Below are 17,754 nucleotides of genomic sequence, written 5' to 3' on the forward strand. Positions count from 1 at the left end.
AAAAGGTGGGCACCATCTTAGTTCAGTGCAGAGAAGTCTGAGCAGAAGTGGCAGGGAGCAGGGGCTCTGCATGAGCTCTGCTCCGGAGGCGGGCCTAGTAACAGAGGCCCAGGCCTGGATGAGGGAGAAGGAAGGAAGAGGAGCGGAGAAGGCTCCAGGAACGAGGAATGAAGGGATCCCAGGGGTGCGGACGGGCGAGTCGCCACCGCACGCCCGAATCCACCTGCGTGGAGGGGTCAGGCCAAAGGGGGAGACCGGTCCCCGAAACTAGTAGAGGCAGGAAACGACCCTCAGCTAGAAACCGGAGGCTGTGACATTTTATGTGGCGCAGCCCCTCGCTACACCCGCTAGGAAGGCACCACATAGGGTCAGGGAAACTGGCGCCAAGTTTACCAAGAGGAGGCCCGAGGCAGCCGGACAGAAGGGTTGGTAAGAAAGGCCAGACAAAGGACACACAAAGGGGGTCCTGTGAAGCACTCCAAAGTTATCTGGGAGTTGTCTGAGCCCCTCACCTGGTGAGCACAGTACGACGTGGGCAGCCGTTACCTGCAGACGTGGTCTGGATAATAAGAACTGTGAGTAAAGGCCCTGGACTGCATCACTGACTCCGTGTCGTTACTGCTGCTGCCCTGCACCATCACCCCCATCCTCCGCATACACTGCCCTGAGGCTATACTCCTCCTGTGGGGAGTTATGCTACGCTCTGCTGCACCCACAACACCAGTCTCAGCGGTCTGCCCTGCAGCGGCCGTTCACTCTGACCGCAATCCACGGGTGGCGTAGTCGGACATTTAAACATCAAAACCACATAAATAGTTCCGCCACTGGTTTGACCACCCTGAGCCACGGAACCGGGTCGCCGCCACGAAGACTACAACCACCAGCATTCACCAAAAAGGGTCCGGCTCCGGGTGTCCCAAGGCCCAGGGGGTGCATCAGAACATTTTCGTCACCTTTCACAATCACCAATGGGACAAGGAAGGGATGTCCTCTGTCCCCTCTCTTATACATCCTAGTGACGGAGCACCTGCTCTCATCAATTCGCCATAACCCCAATATTAGGTGGATTGAGGTGGGAGGCACCGAGTACAAGTGCTCTCTATTTGCTGATGATGTCCTAGTATATATCACTCAATCACATATATCCATCCATGCTGTTATGGCTGAAATAGATCACTTTGTTACATGGTCAAATTTTAAAATCAATGCAGCGAAGTCTGAGGCCCTCAATGTCTCCCTCCCCAAATCCATATAGGATTCCATCCAGTCCAACTTTCCCTTTGCCTGGCCCTCACAGGGTATCAAATACTTAGGAATTCCTATTCATAGAGACCTCTCCCATCTATGTTATCTTAATTTTGGGCCCTTTATTGAACAACTCCATACAGACCACGGTTGGCAAGTTAGAACTGTAAGAGTCACTACGTGAACCACTGGTGTTTTGTGGAAAAGCACATGTACACTGTGTTCCAAATTATTATGCAAAAAGTGTTTAGGAGTGATAAGGGAAGAATTTGTTTGTTTGTTAGTTAAACTCATTGATGGTGATGTGTGTCAGGGCTCTTTATATCACTGTAAGCAATTGCAGACACCTGTGCTAATTAGTTTGGCAGGTGTGTCCAATGAAAGGCAAGACTACTTAAGAAGGCTGTCTCACATTATTAAGCAGCCTACATTTTCTGCCAAAATGGGAAAGAAAAAGGATGTGTCGGCTGCTGAGAAGCAACAAATTGTGGAGTGTTTAGGTCAAGGCATGACTACAATCAACATTGTGCGATGATCAGGATGAAGTGTCTTGGCAATCAAGAAGTATGTAGCTGATTCACAGTACACACGTGTGCGTGCTGATAAGGGCAAATTGAGGACTCTTTCCTACAGGCAATTACGTCAGGTTAAAAGAGCAGCGGCAAAAAAGCCTTGTCATAGCAGCAGACAAGTTTTTGAAGCTGCTGGTGCCTCCAACGTCCCCCGAACAACAAGATGCAGGGTCCTTCAGAGGTTTGCAGCTGTGCATACGCCATCCTGTCGACCTCCTCTATCCACTTCACACAAGCAGAAACAGCTCCAGTGGGCCAAACATTACATGAAGACTGATTTCAAAACTGTTTTGTTCATGGATGAGTGCCGTGCAGCGCTCGATGGTCCAGATGGATGGAGTGGAGGATGGCTGGTTGATGGACACCCCACGCAAACACGGCTACAGCGCCAACAAGGAGGAGGTGGAGTAATGTTTTGGGCTGGAATCATGGGGAGAGAGAATGTCGGCCCCTTTAGGATCCCTGAAGGCGCTAAAGATGAACTCCATAATGTATGTGGATTTTCTCAAACAGCACTACCTGCCATGGTTCAAGAAGAAGAACCGTGTATTTCACAGCAAGATCATTTTTTTGCATGATAATGCACCATCTCATGCTTCACATAAAACATCTGCATCTCTGACTGATATGGGCATAAAAGGGGACAAACTTATGGTGTGACCCCCATGCTCCCCTGACCTCTACCCCATTCAGAACCTCTGGAGCATCATCAAAAGGAGTGTCTATGATGGCGGGAGGCAGTTCACATCTAAGCAACAGCTCTGGGAGGGTATTCTGTCCTCATGCAAAACAATTGAAGCAGAAACCATCCAAAACCTGACAAATTCAATGGACGAGCGAGTTCAGAAGCTCCTTTCGAACAAGGGGTCCTATGTGAAAATGTAACATCACCTAGAATAAAGTTTTGAGTTGAAAACTGTTTGATTTCAGTTTCTAATAACCTGCTAATGCTTATAATTTCAAAAATGACCATTTTTTTGGTCTTTATTAAAATGAAAAGGTTGATCGAAAAGTTTGGGGGATCTAAGAGTGTGGCACCCAGTAGTCATGATTACTTCGAATTCTGACAATATGAGGGTCATGTTGCAGGTAGTGCAGCAAGAAGGCACTTATGTGTCTTGCGCATCTCGGAGCCCCAAAATTATTTTCCGGGCTAGATGCAGCTAAAAATTATTATTAATTTTAAATCTGGTGGAGCTTAGTATAGATGGCCTAATAGGATCAGTGCTGCACACTGCTACAAAGCCCAAATTATTTTCCAGTCAAGATACAGATAAACATGATTAGTAATTTTAAATCTGGTGGAGCTTATTATAGATGGCCTAATAGAATCAGTGCTGCACACTGCTACAAAGCCCAAATTATTTTCCAGCCAAGATACAGATAAACATGATTAGTAATTTGAAAGCTTAAAACGGTTGGTAGGGTGATTTTAACCAATCATCAAGCTTTTACTCTCCCCAGGATGACACAGGGGTAGAAAAGTCGTTTCGGATCCATGATTTGTTCATCTTTATGAACGTGAGTCTGTCTACATTATCAGTGGAGAGCCGCGTGCGCTTATCTGTCAGCACACCACCAGCAGCGCTGAACACACGTTCAGACAGAACGCTGGCTGCGGGGCATGACAAGATCTCCATGGCTTAAGTGGCTAGCTCCGGCCATTTATCCAGATTGGAAGCCCAAAAAGAGCAAGGGTCCAGTGACACAGTCATGGCTTCAATGTTTACTTGGAGATACTCCTGTACCATCGTCTCTAGGCGTTGACTATGTGTCAGACTTCTTGTCTCCTGTGGCCTTGCAAAGGATGGGCTAAAAAAGTGGTGAAATGATTCCGCAAAATTGATGTTACCAGCAGATACTGTGGTTCTGTTACGGTTTGAGTGCTGAACACTTGACGGTCCCACGGTTGGCAAGTTGGAACTGTGAGATTCACTACGTGCACCACTGGTGTTTTGTGGAAAAGCACATGTAAGATTCTGCAACAGTCTCTGCTGATACTCCTGCATGTGTGCATCCCTTTCTATGGCAGGAATAATTTCTGCAAATTTACTTTTGTACCGGGGATCTAACAGTGTGGCAACCCAGTAGTCAGGATTATTTCTAATTCTCACAATTCGAGGGTCATGTTGCAGGTAGTGCAGCAAGAAGGCACTCATGTGTGTTGCGCATCCAGGAGCACCAAGTCCCTGTTGTGTTGGTGGCGAGGTAACAATCATGCTTCCTTCCTCTGTCCTCTCCCCCCAACCTCGCACAACAGAAATGTGATCAAGGTCTCCCTCATCTGATGAGTCTTCCATCAGTTCGTCCTCCACTTCTTCCTGGGCTCCTGCACCTTCCTCACTAGTTTGGCTGCTACCATGCGCCCTGGTAAAACCATCTCCCCCACCCTCACATGCCTGCCGCCTTGGTGCTGCCGACCGTCTGGACCTTGCAGATGTTAGCCCTTCCGCATACAACTCCTCCTCCTCTACTTCCTCCACCTCCTCTTGTGCCACCACCTGACTCCGAATTCTGTTTAACATGTGCTCCAGCATGTAAATCACCGGAATAGTCATGCTGATAATGGCATCGTCAGCACTAAACATCTTCGTCGCCATTTCAAAACTGTGCAGAAGGGTACATAGGTCCCTGATCTGAGACCACTCCTCCAGCGTGATTTGCCCCACCTCTGGATCTCGTTGGCCCAGGCTATACGTCAGAACGTATTGCACCAGGGCTTGTCGGTGCTGCCACAGTCGCTGCAACATGTGCAGAGTTGAATTCCACCGGGTAGGCACATCGCATTTTAGCCGGTGAAGTGGCAGGCCCAACGACTTCTGTAGAGATGTAAGTCGCTGAGCTGCGGGATGCGAACGGCGGAAGTGAGCACACAGCGACCGTGCCCTCTGCAGAAGGCCATCTAGTCTGGGATAGTGGGCTAAAAATTGCTGGACAACCAGGTTCAACACGTGAGCCATACAAGGCACGTGTGTGACATTGCCCCGGTGAAGGGCCGCACCCAGGTTTGCAGCATTGTCGCACACGGCCTTCCCTGGTTTCAGGTCCAGTGGAGACAACCATTCATGAAATTGGTTCTCCAGAGCTGACCACAACTCCTCAGCTGTGTGACTCACATTTCCCAGACATTTCAAAGTAAAAACCGCCTGATGACGTTGAGCCCTACTGCCAGCATAGTAAGGAGGTGTGCAGGATCCCTTCTGTGCAGTTAGAAAGCTTGTGGCATGACCAGACAGGCTTTGGGTGCAGGTGGAAGACCGAGAGGAGGTTGAGGAGGCAGAAGCAGTGGAGGAACTTTGACATAAAGAGGATTGACGCACAACTTGTAGGGACGGCAAGACTTGGACAGCAGCCCCTTGTCCTGCTGTCACCATAGTTACCCAGTGCCCAGTCAGCGACATGTAACGCCCCTGTCCATGCCTACTCGTCCAAGTGTCTGTGGTGAAATGCACCCTGTCACACACAGAGTTTCTCAAAGAAGCGGTGATGTTGTGTGCGACATGCTGGTGGAGCGCAGGCACACCTTTCTTTGAGAAGTAGTGCCGACTGGGCATCTGGTACTGGGGCACTGCGACAGACATAAGGTCTCGAAAATCCTCTGTGTCCACCAGGCGGAAAGGCAGCATTTCTGTAGCCAAGAGCTTGCAGATGGTGAAATTCAACCTCTTAGCTTTCTCATGGCTAGGAGGAAATGGTCTTTTACTTGTCCACATCTGAGGGACCGAGGGCTGGCTATTGTGCTTAGACGGGGTTGATAAGGGTGTCCCCGGCAAACTGCCGGTCTGTGAGGAAGATGCAGGCGGACATGTTAGGTTGCCTTGATCCAAAGGTGGTGCTATCGATGTCGGACAGCGCTCAACACCAGCTGGTGTTACCACCTCCAAAGAAAATGGTGACCTGCCAATCACGCTGGATGTTGCGGGTAAAGAGGTGGCAGGTCTGCGCCCCAAAACAGGTGTGACTGCTGTCCCCCCAGTCACAGAGGATGAAGAGGCCGCGGATGCACAAGATATGGCAGACGGTGGATGGCCCGGCCGGCTAGGCCGCATTGTAGCACACTGAGCTTCCCACTGCAACTTATGCTTCATGTCCATGTGCCGGTTCATGCATGAAGTACTCAAACTATGTATTTTTTGGCCTCTACTTAGCTTTTGCTGACAAATGTTACAGATAACACGAGTTGGGTCATCTTTATCGATCTGAAAAAATGCCCAGGCTATGCAAGGCTTAGCACCCATGTGACCTGAAGAGCCACCACGACTTGTGGTGAGAGTCAGAGTTGTGTTTGAGGATGCAGTTGTTGACGTGCTTCCAGTACTACGTCTCTGTCCAGGAAGGCTCAACCTGACCTAGTCGTCACTAGCATCTTCCTCCACCTCCTCTGCTGACCTCATCTCTTGGCTGACTGTGGGTTGACAGTAAGTGGGATCTCCAACCTCATCATCATCACCCTGTGCGTTATCACACCCGTTGTCCTCAGAGCCAACCTGTTCCTGCCCTGACAAAAAACTAAAGTTGTCACTCCAATCAGGTATTTGAGTTTCATCATCGTCTTCCTCATTGTCTCCACCAACAGGAGTTACAGTTTGGGAATGAGGGTCTACATTATGGTCAGAACCTTCTGCGTCTGGTCCTGGATCCGACTCATAAAGATTCTGGGCATCAGTGCAGATCATTTCCTCGTCTGGATTCACAGAAGCGCTGGAGTCGACCTCTGATTCCCAGGCTATAGTATGAGTAAACAGCTCTGCAGACTCAACCATCTGTTCTACCTCATACTCAGACGGGCAGCTGGAGATTTGGGAGCTGTGAGGAAGCAAGTGCGATTGGGGTGACACCTTTGAGGACTGGAGTATTTGTGATGTTGAAGTTGATGTGGAGGAGAGCCCACTTAAAGGAGCACTTGATATCCGTTGAAGCACCTGCTGTTTTTGTGCCTCATCTGGAATTTGTAGCGATTGGCGTGGCCGTAAGAAAGGGATCTTATCACATTGTCCGCTAAAAGAAGTAGACATTTTAGTTTGGCTGGAAGATGGTCTTTCTTCTGCAGATGTTACTGTTGCTTTAACACCTACCCCACGGACACAACCTTTTTTCCCCTTCCCAACACGCCTATTCCCCTTTCCACCAGCAGCAGGCCTTTTTCCACTCATTTTGGTGGTTAACTAATTCACAACTCTGGAGTTGTTTGCACAAAAAAACAATGGATGGGAACCGAGCAGAGCTGAGTGGCCAAACTGTGGTATTAGGCCAAAACTATTGGCTGGGTTAGATGCAGAAAAAAATTATATTCAATTTGCAACCTGATGGAGGTCAGTATAGATGGACTAATAGAACAAGTCCCACACACAGCTAGAAGCCCAAATATTTTTTCAGAGGTAGATGCAGAAAAAAATTGTATTCAGTTTGCAACCTGATGGAGGTCAGTATAGATGGACTAATAGAACAAGTCCTACACACAGCTAGAAGCCCAAATATTTTTTCAGAGGTAGATGCAGAAAAAAAATATATTCAGTTTGCAACCTGATGGAGGTCAGTATAGATGGACTAATAGAGAAAGTCCCACACACTGCTAGAAGGCCAAATATTTTTTCAGAGCTAGATGCAGACAAAAAATTATTTTTAATTTGCAACCTGATGGAGGTCAGTATAGATGGACTAATAGAGAAAGTCCCACACACTGCTAGAAGGCCAAATATTTTTTCAGAGCTAGATGCAGAAAAAAATTATATTCAGTTTGCAACCTGATGGAGGTCAGTATAGATGGACTAATAGAACAAGTCCCACACACAGCTAGAAGCCCAAATATTTTTTCAGAGGTAGATGCAGATAAAAATTATTTTTAATTTGCAACCTGATGGAGGTCAGTATAGATGGACTAATAGAGAAAGTCCCACACACTGCTAGAAGGCCAAATATTTTTTCAGAGCTAGATGCAGAAAAAAATTATATTCAGTTTGCAACCTGATGGAGGTCAGTATAGATGGACTAATAGAACAAGTCCCACACACAGCTAGAAGCCCAAATATTTTTTCAGAGGTAGATGCAGATAAAAATTATTTTTAATTTGCAACCTGATGGAGGTCAGTATAGATGGACTAATAGAGAAAGTCCCACACACTGCTAGAAGGCCAAATATTCTTTCAGAGCTAGATGCAGAAAAAAATTATATTCAGTTTGCAACCTGATGGAGGTCAGTATAGATGGACTAATAGAACAAGTCCCACACACAGCTAGAAGCCCAAATATTTTTTCAGAGGTAGATGCAGATAAAAAATATTTTTAATTTGCAACCTGATGGAGGTCAGTATAGATGGACTAATAGAGAAAGTCCCACACACTGCTAGAAGGCCAAATATTTTTTCAGAGCTAGATGCAGACAAAAAATTATTTTGAATTTGCAGCGTGATGGAGGTCAGTATAGATTGACTAATAGAACAAGTCCCACACACTGCTAGAAGGCCAAATATTTTTTCAGAGCTAGATGCAGAAAAAAATTATATTCAGTTTGCAACCTGATGGAGGTCAGTATAGATGGACTAATAGAACAAGTCCCACACACTGCTAGAAGCCCAAATATTTTTTCAGAGCTAGATGCAGAAAAAAATTATATTCAATTTGCAACCTGATGGAGGTCAGTATAGATGGACTAATAGAATGATGCTATGCCCAAAAGATTTTACTTCACTAGGTGCAGTAAAAAAATTGGTATTCTATACACAGGTGGTATATCTTGCAACACAGATAGGCTACTCCACTGACTAACACACTCTGCAATAGGCCAAAAAGGATTAGCTTTGCTAGATTCAGCCAAATGCTGTGAAAAAAACTTGCACAGCACTGGCACAGACTTGCCTGGCAAAAACTGATAGGAACTGATGTAACCTAGTCCTGAAAAGGACTGCAATTACAATTAGTCTTTACTCCCACAATCTATCTATTTAAGAGCACAGACCTGCCTGATAAAAGTCGTCGGAAATGCTGTAACCTAGTCCTTAAAAGGACTGCAATCACAACTATTCCCTACTCCCAAGCTATCTGTAGATTTGTGCGAAAATTGGCTTGAAATTAACAAGGTATAGCGCACACAGCAACAGCGGTGCCGTCTAACACGCAGCTGCAGCAGTGAGAAAATGGTGGCGACGGGGAAAATGGCTTGGTCTTATAGGGCAAGGACATGTGACATACACTGCCAATCACACATGCCCTTGCTTGTGTGAAAAAAAGCACTTCGCTCCGTGTGTGCGCTGCTGATAGGCTGACAGATTGCACCTCCCCACTGTAAATGCGGGAAAGAGAAAAAAAAATGGAGATCTTCATTATTCTTGCAGAGATCCATCCCCTGCCCCTCCCCCCACCCCGCTGTACACTCAAACTGCGTATTAACATTAATTTTCATCATTACTGAGAAAAAATCCAGTTATGATTTTGGTGCACGAACAGTTATCGAACATAACCTCGAACAGCCGAATTTTTCTCAAATCGTTCGTGTTCGCCGAACGGCTCGAACACCGCCCAAAACAGCTCGAATTTGAGATTGGCGAACAGTTCGAGTCGAACAACGCTCATCTCTAGTATTTGGACCATGGTTCTAGTGAAGTGTGACTACTGAAGATTGCTGATACCAATGAACAGAGATAGGCAAACCCGACTTTATGAGTTTGGCATTCATACCGGACAGTTACTGTCTGGTGCTCAACGCCGGACACGGACTTTCCCCGGAAGGTCGTAGCAATTTTCAGAGATCTGGGGTAAGTCTGTTGCAGAGAGAGAGAGAGATTTTTTTTTTCCTTTCCCAGTTCGGGTAACCTTTATCTTCAGTGGGATTCGGGTTCTTGTTGCAGTTCGGGTACTGTTTTGATACCAAAATCAAACTTTGAAATAAAGTTTGTATCGGGTACCAGAACCCGAACTTCCACCGGTTCGCCCATCCCTACTAATGAATTGATACTATTGCTACTTTTTTTGGGGTGAGATACTTTTTAACCCTTTCGATATGTTTCATGCTTATATGCCATACAGTGCAATGTATAGATAGCTAGGCACAGCACCCTGGCTATTATTACATATTTGTGATTGATGGGATCCATCTTCATTTCCATTGGATTACACATAAAGCAACAGATAGAACAGAACCCATGCAGGACATCTAGCCAACACATAAAAACCTTACAATACCCATCTCATAGCACTTTTCATGTTTAGAGGCACTGCGAAAATATTGTGACAATACCTGTCCCTTCCAGTAACATCATCAAGTAAAAATGCCATTTTCTGCTACACAAGTCACACATAGCAAAGATTGTCACTACATAGATGGTTCAGCACAAAATGCATCAGGATTACCTGGTTTTGCAAATGTCTGAGTGCAAAAATGGGCTGAAGTTATATTTATTAGGAGTATATGTAAAACGTATTATCACGAGACTGCAATCCGTTGTTACCCAAAGAAAACAGAATATACTGCATATAAGCACGTTATTTTAGTGACCTTAAATAAGTACTCCCATCAAAGATTTTATCCTTTTAATATATTGCAGTCATCATATTATACGGTATAGCACTGTGCACTTACAATTGCTCATTTTGCTCTTCTACCCAGCTAATTCTTCTCTTTTCCATTAGGTCTATGACATCCCATGATTACAAACAGACTAGCTAAATCCTTCTAAGCTCTATGTAGAAACAGGAGGTCAATTTTCCCTACATGAGTCATCATTAGAACTACAAATCTACATCACAACAGAAACTCATTAATTTCAGTGTCCACGTGACTGTCACAACTTCAGATCTACCAGTCACACTTACATTGATGACTGCACTGTACACTGTGCCTCCCACCACGCTGCCCCTAAGGGCAGGAAAAATGTCTTATAACAGATCTAGCATTGGGTTATGTACAGCCCTGCTCATCATTATTGGCACTAATAAAGTTTAAATACATGATGTGGAATATCTCCTGAAAAAAAATGAATCAATTGAAACTGTTTTTTTGTATAGAGCCCTTGTGTTAAATACAAAAGAGCAAATGATAAACAATAATTTAAAACAGAAAACAATGCGAGGGAAAAATAGAAAAACCTAAAGCTTGCTGTGTCACTGGTATTGGCACCCTTTACATTAATTTAGTATGGAAACACATTTAGACTTGTCTGTGGTAAATCACAAAAGAGATTCTCCTGTGATTAATTGTCAGTGCCTATGTGACATGAATTAGCCAATGAATGATGACTTCAGTGTTTTAAAAAGCCACATGGTAAGGCCCTGTTCCTTTGTCACGATGGTGAAGACAAGGGAGCTGTCTGAGGACATCAGAACTGCTATTATTAGCAAACACAAGACTTCCAAAGAGTATGAGGCCATCTCCAAAGACCTTGGTATCCCAGTTTCAACAGTGCACAATGTTAATAAGAAGTTTGCCAAGCATTGAACCTTCAAGAACCTCCCTGAACATGGGGGAAAGAGGAAAATTGACAAGAGATGTCTTCGAATGTTGGTGCGAATGGTTGAAAAAAGAGCACATCAAACATCCAAAGGCTTGAAGGCCAACTTGGAACAGTCTGGGGTCATGGTTTCAACAAGCACCATACGCCGCACACTAAACCAAGTAGAGCTTTATGGGCGAAGGCCAAGAAAGAAACCATTGCTGAAGAAAAGACATAAAAAGGAACGACTGATCTTTGCCCAAGAGTACCTTGACAAAACACAATCCTTCTGGGAAATGTTCTGTGGACATATGAAACAAAAATAGAGCTTTTTGGCAATGTAAAGCAACAGTTTGTTTACAGACGGCACAATGAAGCTTATAAGGAAAAGAACACCTTACCAACAGTTAAGCATGGTGGAGGAGCCATAATGCTGTGGGGTTGCTTTGCTGCATTTGGTATTGGAGGTCTTGACCGTACCTCAGAAATCATGAAATCAGAGAACTATCAATTGATTTTAGAGCGAAATGTTCTACCCAGTGTAAGAAAACTTGGTTTGAGTCAAAAATCATGGGTCATCCAGCAAGACAATGACCCAAAGCACACATCCAAAAGAACACAGGAATGGTTGAAAAAAAGAAAAAATGGACTTTTTAAAATGGCCAGCAATGAGTCCTGACTTCAATCCCATTGAAAATATTTGATTGAGCTGAAATCTGCCATCGGGAAAAAGAACCCTGCAAACATTCCAGAGCTTGAAGAAACTGCAAAGAAAGATTGGGAGAAAATTCCAGCTGAGACGTGCAAGAAGCTTATAGATGGCTACAAGAAACGTTTGGAGGCTGTCATCAATGTCAAAGGGTGTGCAACCAAGTATAAATTAGGGGTGCCTTTATTACTACGAATGCGGTTTATTCTGTTTCTTCTTTGAAATTGCAACATGGAAGTTGAAAAACAATATTTTATTGTTGTATTACTTTCAACCACTAATTAAAAAATCCCGAGGATATAACTTTTGATACATTTCCATTTATTTCTGAAGATATTGTACAGGCTATGAAAAAAATTAAGGGGTGCCAATAATGGTGAGCAGCACTGTAAGTGATGTACTTGCTTGATCATGCCTTCACATGAGCTGGGACAAAAGGGTGCCTGGAGCCAGCTTTCCCCATGCTATGTGTTCAAAGTTTCAGCTCAAGAGCAAACTTGAGAATCACTGGTGTTATACACCGAGAAACACATGCACGAGGTTAACGGCCAACTTATAGATACAGTTCAATAAAATAAACTACACACATAACGTAAAAAACTTCTCTCAGCACAGTACTACTGATAACGTATTTACACCACTATATAACTCTGCATTGCGGTACCTTTTCCCTGAAGACTGGCATATCAACTTTACAGAGTACTATTGTTTTATGCCTTAACTTCTGGTAAATTTTACACATGTCAAAGCAGTAAAAAAAATCTAAATAAGACATACAAACTTAAAGTAGTATTCTGGTTGTAAGAAGTTATCACCTATTGGATAGGTGATAACTAGTAGACCAGTTTGGGTCTAATTTGCTTAGACCCTCACTATTTGCCAGAATGGTTCACTTTTATCCAGGCTCGGTCTGGCCTGGCGGGGCGCCGGGAAATTTCCCGGTGGGCCCCGGGCCCCTTGCAGAGGGAACAGTTGAATTAAAAAAAAAAAAAAAAGTAAAGTGGTCGTGGGCCCTTTAAGGGCGTGAGCACACACTTTCACCGACGCGATGCCCAGGACAGTAGCGGGAGGGTCCTGGGAGCAGGAGAGCAGGGGCTGCACTGCAGCGTCACACTCAGCAGACAGGGCCACACGTCTGCTAAAAGTGACGTTACAGCGCGTCCTGCACTGCAGTCTCCCACATTAGAAGCGTGTCTGTACACTGTATGGGCTGGAGACAAGCCAAGGTACTGTAATATTTGTGTGTTTGTATGGATTTTTATGTATATGCTGCCTGCATGTGTGTGTGTGTACTGTGTGTGTATATGCCTGCATGTGTGTGTATATGCCTGCGTGTGTACAGTGTGTGTATATGCCTGTGTGTGTATATGCCTGAGTGTATATGCCTGTGTGTGTACAGTGTGTGTATATGCCTGTGTGTATATGCCTGTGTGTACAGTGTGTGCATATGCCTGTGTGTGTACAGTGTGTGTGTATGTGCCTGTGTGTGTATATGCCTGTGTGTGTGTATATGCCTGTGTGTGTATATGCCTGTGTGTGCCAGTGTGTGTGTACAGTGTGTGTGTACAGTGTGTGTTTATATGCCTGTGTGTGTGTTTATATGCCTGTGTGTGTGTATATGCCTGTGTGTGTGTATATATGCCTGTGTGTGTGTGTATATGCCTGTGTGTGTATATGCCTGTGCGTGCGTGTGTATATGCCTGTGCGTGCAGGTATGTGTGTGTGTATATATGCCTGTGTGTATATGCCTGTATGTGTGTGTGTGTGTGTGTGTATATTCCTGTGTGTGTGTGTATATATGCCTGTGTGTGTGTATATGCCTGTGTGTTTACATTGTGTATGCCTGTGTGTTTATGTGTCTTCACACGTGTGTGTGCGTGCTTCCCTGCGTGTCTGCATTTTTGTGTGTGTGATTGTCTGAGTGTGTCTGTGCATTTCTGTGTGTGCTTGCTGTGTGTGTATGTGTCCCCATTTCTGTGAGCATGTGTATCTGCGTGTGTATATTAGGGCTCTTCCACATGTCCTGATATTTACGGGACTGGAGATATCCATGTCCACCTGTGTGTCATCCAAGTGACATATACTGGCGCTTGGGAATCAATATACAGTTAGCGCTGTTCCCAAGAGCCGGGTGCTGAGCGCTGCTCTCATCATAGATCCCTGCAGGCGCTGTGATCAGCAGCAGCAGGGTCAATGATGAGAGTAGTAGTCCGTGTCCAACTGTAAAAATAAGAATAAAATAAAAAAATCCTTATACTCACCTCTCCTAAGTGTCACCTGCTGTAATCCGTGCGAGCGCTCACGCCGAGGAGAATGACTCCTGCAGCGAGCTTGCTCCAGAACTGCGCTTAGTGAATGACAGGGCACCGCTTGTTGAGCGCAACTCCGGAGCCCACTCGCTACAGGAGACATTCTCCTCGGCGAGAGCGCTCGCACGGATTACAGCGGGTGACACTTAGTAGAGGTTAGTATAAGGATTTTTTTATTTTATTCTTTTTACAGTTGGACACAGCGGGTATCGACTATTACTCTCATCATTGACCCTGCTGGTGCTGAACGCAGCGCCTGCAGGGATCTATGATGAGGGAAGCACTCAGCGCTCTTCCCAAGCACCGGGTGCTAACTGTCATCAGTGTGCGGGACATTTTGCGGTCTGGACAGCAGGTAAAAAACAGACATGTCAGCGTGTTTTGCCCACGGACACCACATGGTCTGTGGAAAGTGGAAACATACTGACATGTGCACATACGCATTCATGTGAATGGGTCTACGTGTGTCAGTGTCTCTGGTACGTGTGGAAACGGTCACTGCATGTACTGACGTGTGGAGGAGCTCTTAGTATGTGTCTGTGTGCGCTTTTGTGTGTGTAAGCGCGCTTCTGCATGTCTGTGTGCTCTTCCGAAGATTTATTATATTTGGAGAGAGATGGGAGAGAAATTTTAGGAGACAGAATGGGGAGATGTGTGAAGAAACAGTATGGTGAACTAGGGGAGGGGTGGGAATGGGTGCGGGAACAGAATGGGGAAGAGATGTATAAGACAGTATGGAGAGTGGGGGAATAGTGTGAGGAGACAGTATGGAGGGAGAAAAGTGTAAGGTGACACAGCACAGAGACTAGGTAGTGTAGGGGAAGGTATAGAGATGCGGCAGTATGGGGGAAACAGTGTGAGGGCACAGAAAGGAGGGAACAGTATGCTGAGGAGGGGGAGTGTGATGAAGGGGCACAGTATAGAGACTGGGCAGTATAGGGGGGACACAGTGTGAGAGGACAGTGTGAAGAGGGGGCCCAGTATGGTAAGGAGAGGACAGTGTGGAGAGCAGGTACCATAAGAGGGGTAGAGTGTATGTCATGTTTTGTGCAGGGAGCATTGTAAGAGTTAGGTTTATTCAGGGGCTCAGTGTAGATATTTTTATTCGGGAGCATTATAATGACACTGTATCTTTAAGGGCATCGTGTCGGGATGTGCTGCAGAAGACCGGAGAAGATGGAAGTCTGCAGAGACGAGCTGTGGATGAGAAAAGTCATCATGGAGACTGGACAAGAGGAAGAAAAGAAAGAGAACGACTCTAATCAGAGAAGACTTCTCAGGAAAGATACCTGGATGTAAATGTTCATTTGTGATCCTGCCTGCGTCTCATCAGTACTGTGGTTCCTGTATGGTCCGCAGTCTGATGATGACTGATAACTCCCAGTATCTCTATTGTTAATTACATACTGGGAGTTGTAGGTTTATGCGATACAAAGATATATGGGGCTGACCTGACATTACAAATGATGGTGGTTCAGATGATGTATTCATGTACTGATGTGTTTGTGCGCGTCTGCGTGTTTGTATGTGTTTACGTATCTGGAATAATATGCATTTTTGTAAGATGCGTGTATGTAAGAGTCCATTGTGGTGTGTAATAACATTCATATGCTTGGGGCACCTTTACTAAATCTATTAGGACTTGCTCACATGTGTTAGGGAATTCCATTTGTCTTTCCACATTTAGGAACAGACAAGTGAAATTTGCTAACCTTGTCATAACTGTCACCATTGGGATGTGCTTGTATGAAGCAGGTTCAGGAGCTGAGCCTGCTCCATACCGGGCAGATGTCGGCTGTGTTACATAGCCGGCGTCTGCCTGTAACAGCAGTGATCAGAGCTCGCCTTGATTGCTGCTGTTTTGAGTATTTAAGTGCCCTTGTCAATCACTGACAGCGGCATTTAGATAGCACAAAGGCCGGTGCATGCAGTCACCTGTTCCCTTCAGCCCCCTGTGACGCAGTTGCAGGTTGCTGATGGGTTGCCAGTAGTGCTGAGTGAGCGTGGTCGGACAAGGTGTTATTTCAGCATGCTCGGGTGTTATCCAGGTATCTTGTAGTGCTCTGCTAATATGCTCGAGTTCCTGCGGTAACATGTTTTGCGGCGGTAGACAGAAGCAACACATGCAGGGATTACCTAACAAACAGGCAATTCCTGCATGTGTTGCGTCTGCCTACCGCCGCAAAACATGCTACCCTGGGGACTCGAGCATATTAGCAGAGCACTACAAGATACCTGGATAACACCCGAGCATGCTGGGATCACACCTTATCCGGCCACGCTCGCTCAGCACTAGTTGCCAGGTGCTGCTGCCATGTTAGTCGTTCAATGAAGCTCAGCCTGAGGTTGGGCTCCATGGAAGTGTCACAATAAAGGTGCCGGACGTTATTGCAGCACCCTCACTTTGTAGTTCGCGGTGACTGTAATGTCTCCCTCCTTGCACCGACCCAATAACAGGAAGCGAGTGGCGGCTGGGAGAATGAAACGTAATTTTCTCCGTGTAGCCAACGCTTTTCCATTAAGCTGTCTAACCAGGCTTTAAACCCTATTTACCTGCAGATTACCCCTATATCTGCAGATAAATAGCGTTTTTCCAGGTGACAAGTTACCATTAAAGGGACTCTGGCAGTACGGAATGACTGTTCGAAGAAAGTCCTGCCACTCAGTGCTTCACAGCGCCGCCAATCATGTAACTATAGTACATTATAGAAAAACATAACAAGTAATAAAACCGTTTATGGTGGGCTGTAGTGTGGGCCCCTAGAGTCAGTTCCCCTGGTGGGCCCTAGGCACCCCAGTCCGACCCTGCTTTTATCCCTATTAGAACAGAGCAGGAGCACGAATGCCTGACCGCCACTCCGCTGCTTCACTACTCCACTTTCTCAAGCAATGCCATAGAGAATGAATGGAGCATCTGTCGAGCATGTGCAATCCTGCTCCATTGTAATAGGATTATATTCTGCTGATCACTGGGGTCCCACCAATGTAAAAGTTAAAGCTTGTAGGGCTGCAGAGTATTTTTCATTCTACCTAGTTGTCCTGCAGCAACTGTAAGCTGATCAGCGGCTGCTGTGTAGGGAAGCCTGTATTCTGCAGCGTGCCAACCGCAGCCTGTGATCTGCTGACAGCTCCTACTACCGACATTACAGGTTCTTATGGAGTGCAACACATTGTAGTAATATGATAAGTGTTATGCACAAATTAGAGGACACAATGTCACTCTCCATTTCATTTTATGGCACGACTCATTTTGTAATAAAACCTTTTGTTTGCCACAGTCTACAGGCTGGAATATGGTGAATGGAGTCCTTGCTCAGCGCCTTGTGGGAACATGGGATCTCAGTTACTGACACAACATTGTGTTAAAAAGGAAGGACACAGGGTGAACCCTTCTTTGTGTGGACATCTTGAACCATTGCTGGACAGTTTTCAGCCGTGTAACATACAAGACTGCCCTGCCAGGTAAGACAGATCAGGGAACGGAGAAATGAAAG

At 45.5% G+C, this 17,754-nt stretch overlaps 1 protein-coding gene across 1 annotated transcript in view; it reads left to right on the forward strand.

The window, feature by feature from the left end:
- Positions 1–17,754, forward strand: part of ADAMTSL3 (ADAMTS like 3) — a 676,817-nt gene that overhangs the window by 641,179 nt on the left and 17,884 nt on the right. The window contains exon 27 of the mRNA XM_073653131.1: positions 17,539–17,722. Coding sequence (XP_073509232.1) covers positions 17,539–17,722 — 184 coding nt within the window. The remainder of the gene's footprint in view (positions 1–17,538; positions 17,723–17,754) is intronic.

Source organism: Phyllobates terribilis, unplaced genomic scaffold (assembly GCF_046119375.1).
Source record: "Phyllobates terribilis strain yellow unplaced genomic scaffold, ASM4611937v1 Scaffold_11__3_contigs__length_659146591, whole genome shotgun sequence".
NCBI classification, from domain to species: domain Eukaryota; kingdom Metazoa; phylum Chordata; class Amphibia; order Anura; family Dendrobatidae; genus Phyllobates; species Phyllobates terribilis.